The 3,856-nt window shown below is 35.5% G+C and overlaps 1 protein-coding gene across 1 annotated transcript; it reads right to left on the bottom strand.

The window, feature by feature from the left end:
- Window positions 1–488: 488 nt before the first annotated feature.
- On the bottom strand, window positions 489–2,338 carry LOC123518684. The gene is made up of 3 exons (XM_045279649.1): window positions 2,081–2,338; window positions 1,277–1,991; window positions 489–1,141 (listed from the first exon to the last, which is right to left on the bottom strand). Exons 2-3 carry the CDS (start codon window positions 1,334–1,336, stop codon window positions 803–805), a joined length of 399 nt encoding a protein of 132 aa, XP_045135584.1. The 5' UTR covers window positions 1,337–1,991; window positions 2,081–2,338; the 3' UTR covers window positions 489–802.
- Window positions 2,339–3,856: the final 1,518 nt, after the last annotated feature.

The raw sequence follows: 3,856 nt of genomic DNA, 5'->3' as shown, positions 1-3,856 counted from the left end.
ATGGCCACTTATAGGAGAGATGTGAAAAATATAGCTTCCCTCATAGAAGGGTGGAAGCATGGAATAGTTTAGACGTGGAAGTGGTCAACGCAAGGAATATTCATGATTTTAAGAAAAAGCTGGACATTAATAGATATGGAGACGGGACAACACGAGCATAGCTCTTTTCCCGTATGTTACAATTAGGTAAATACAATTAGGTAAATACACACACACACACACACACACATATATATATATATATATATATATATATATATATATATATATATATATATATATATATATATATATATATATATATATATATATATATATATATATATATATATATATATATATATATATATATATATATATATATATATATATATATATATATATATATATATATATATATATATATATATATATATATATATATATATATATATATATATATATATATATATATATATATATATATATATATATATATATATATTGATTGATGAGGAATAAAAAGACTTCATAATATTTATTACCTCTAAAAGTATAAATGTATATACATCTTAAAATGTACATTGCATAGCTAAAATAACAGTCAGACATGATAAAATTTGCAGTACTAATCATAACTTATAAAGGTACCAAAGGTACACACGCTGAGAGAAAAGCACCCGTTGTCAGTTCTCGACGTTCATATTGCATCCACAACTCGTGCAATTTTCCTTGTTTATTTCTTGGAGGACTTCCTGGAACAGCTACTAAGAATGTGTTCAGCCACAAGTTGGTGCTGCGTAGTCACGAACTGTCCTTCTTTTCACAGTACATCTTTCAGGAGCTTGTATATTGGTACACTGCTACCTCCAGCCCTGGTGTTCAATCGTCGGTGCCAACCTTCTGCATCATTATTTGTTCTCACCAGTTTTTTGAAGTTGCACCAGTTGACGACATCCCATGTGGCTGACTGGAACCAGGTAGTCTCAATATAATCAAAGAGCTGTATTATTTGTGCCGATTGTTCTGCCTGCAGCTTCAGTTGGTCAAATGCCCCATGTATGTGCCTTCGAGGAAGATATGGTAGTGCTAGCATTCTCTTAAAAAGATGATACAGAGGGCCACGCTTCCTGTACGCTGTTGACAGGCCCAGGCTGTTAAGCTGAAATATAGAACAAAGTGTGAATTAAAAAAAATAATAAATAAATAAAATAAAAATAAACCAATATAACTTGAATAATAGTAATATTATAATAAAAAATAATCAATAACATAACAACAGAGTTACAATATGTACCTTTCTATACACTGCCTGACACCAGTGGAAGTGACATCCATGCAGATGTACATCAGGCATACACTCCTTCACAGCCTGCCAGATTGCTGCCTCAAAGTCACAAACAACAACTTCCAGGTTTGCTTAATTTGGCAAAGAATCTAGGATGGCCTTGAAGACCTGTATGTAATCACCCTTGCGACGGTGACTCATCAGGACAAAGGCCAGAGGCACCTGCTTGACACAATTATTGGATCGAAGAAACCTATGAACTGTAAAAAGCTGATGGAAAGGTTTGCGCACTACGTCAAATGTTCTATCCACGTACCAAGTACGAATGTTTGCAAGTAGATGCAACTGCTCATCTGTGGCCATGAGGATGTGACGACTGTCAGCTGATTTAATATCGGACTTCATGAAGTCACGCCCTATGTAATCGATATCAAGCTCAGAATCTAAACTTACAGGTTCTGGAGGCATTAATTGCTGTCGATTGCGCTGACCAGCTCTTACATCATTATCCAAGTTCCAGAGCTGATGAGCATGTGGTGTTCAAAATGCCTGGAAAGCTTGTTCAGCTATTGCAGGAACTGACTGTTCAGCATTACTGGCACATTTTTGTAGAACTTCTACTCTAACCCGTGTCTTTAATAGTGCTGATGGATTGCAAGGATGGTTATGTTCATATTGACCTGGGATGAAATTTTCACTCTTCTGGATGACGGTAGCTGGACACCTAGAGATACGAAAAAACAATGAAATTAAGTGTTGAATATAAAAACTATTATGATAAACAATTTTACACATGTTTAATTTATAATATACCTGTTATCCCTCTGTCGTACAGAACACCACCAATATGTAGTTGTTAAACTTGTCTTCCTTATTGTGTAAGTGTACCCCAGTGAACTATGCAGTCGAGGTTTCATTCGTTTTGTGCCGGTTTCAACAATCTAAGAAAATAGCAGGAATAAGCTTAAGTAATGATATCCATAATGATATATATAGCTTCAAACTAACATTGGTCATATATCAAAACATTTCTTGGAGGGAGGGGGATTTGCAGCCAACTGTGTAAGTAGTATATACATACTGTCCACTGGGACCATTCTTGTAGCCATTTTTGTAGCCTCTCCAATTTCCTTATGTGTTTCTTTTTATGAGGGGTCCACACTACTCCTGCATATTCCAATCTGGGTCTTATTATAGTATTTATCAATTTCTTCATCATTTCTTTGTCCATGTAGTGAAATGCTACTCCAATATTCCTCAGCAAATTATATGTTTCTCTAAAAATTCTATCAATATGGCTTACTGGTTGATTGTTTTCTTCCATCGTCACTCCTAAGTCCTTTTCCTTTTTACTTTCTCCAGTTCTACTCCATCTCCCATCTTATAGATTCCCACAGGTCGTCTTTCACTCTTTCCCATTTCCATGACATGGCTTTTGTTCACATTGAATTCCATTTCCCACTTCTTACTCCATTCCCAGATCTTATTTAGGTCTTCTAGCAGTATTTCACAATCCTCCTTTTGCTTTATAACTCTGCACAGTTTCGTATCATCCGCAAACAAATTTATGTAGCTGTTCACTCCTTCTGGCATGTCGTTAATATAAATGAGGAAAAGTAATGGTGCCAATACTGAACCCTGTGGCACTCCGCTTTCTACTGCTCTCCACTTGGACTTCATATCTTTAACTACCGTCCTTATTTCTCTCCCCCTCAAATAATTTTCTATCCATCTCAATGTGCTTCCTTCTCCTCTAACTTCCACAGTAATCTTGCGTGTGGCACTTTGTCAAACGCCTTTTTTAAATCCAAATAGATGCAGTCAACCCATCCCTCTCTCTCTTGTACTCTATCAACTATTCTAGAATAGAAACTCAATAAATTAGTTACACAAGACCGTCCTTTTCTAAAACCAAATTGGCTATTTGATATTAATTTGTTGTCTTCAAGGAACTCGATCCATTGTTTCTTTATTGTTCTTTCACACATCTTGCATATTACACTAGTTAGTGTAATATGCCATTGCCTTCTCTTCATCCAGTTCCTTCATTAACTCTTTTATTTCAAGCTTGGTTACTTTAATCTCTTTCATATAGATTGTCTCTCTATTACCCTGTGGCCTCTCAAATTTGGATTCTTTAGTAAAGACCTCCTGGAATTTTTTATTTAATAGTTCTGCCATACTTTTTGGGTCTTCCACCATCCCATTCTCTCCTTTTAACCTTTCTATTGTTTCTTTTTGCCTAATTTTTCCATTTATGAATCTATAGAACAATTTTGGTTGCTCCTTACATTTTTCGACAATATCTTTTCAAGTTCTTTTCCTCTTCCTTCCTCACCTTAACATATTCATTTCTCGCTGCCTTGAAGTTTTCCTTGTTTGTTGGATTCTATTTCTCCTCCACCTTTTCCATGCTCCATCTCTTTTCTCCTTTGCCCTAGCACACCTTGCATTAAACCAATCTTTCTTTCCTTCTTCTTTTGGTCTATATTTTGGGACATATTCCTGACTCCTGTTTTGTATATTTCCAAAAATAAGTTATATTTGTCTTGCATTGTCTCTGAGTTTTCCATCTCCTCCCAGTCTACG

This window comes from Portunus trituberculatus, chromosome 44 (genome assembly GCF_017591435.1).
Source record: "Portunus trituberculatus isolate SZX2019 chromosome 44, ASM1759143v1, whole genome shotgun sequence".
Classification (NCBI taxonomy): Eukaryota; Metazoa; Arthropoda; class Malacostraca; order Decapoda; family Portunidae; genus Portunus; species Portunus trituberculatus.
Note: the sequence above shows the minus strand (reverse complement) of the source record. Positions and strands in the feature narration are given on the sequence as shown.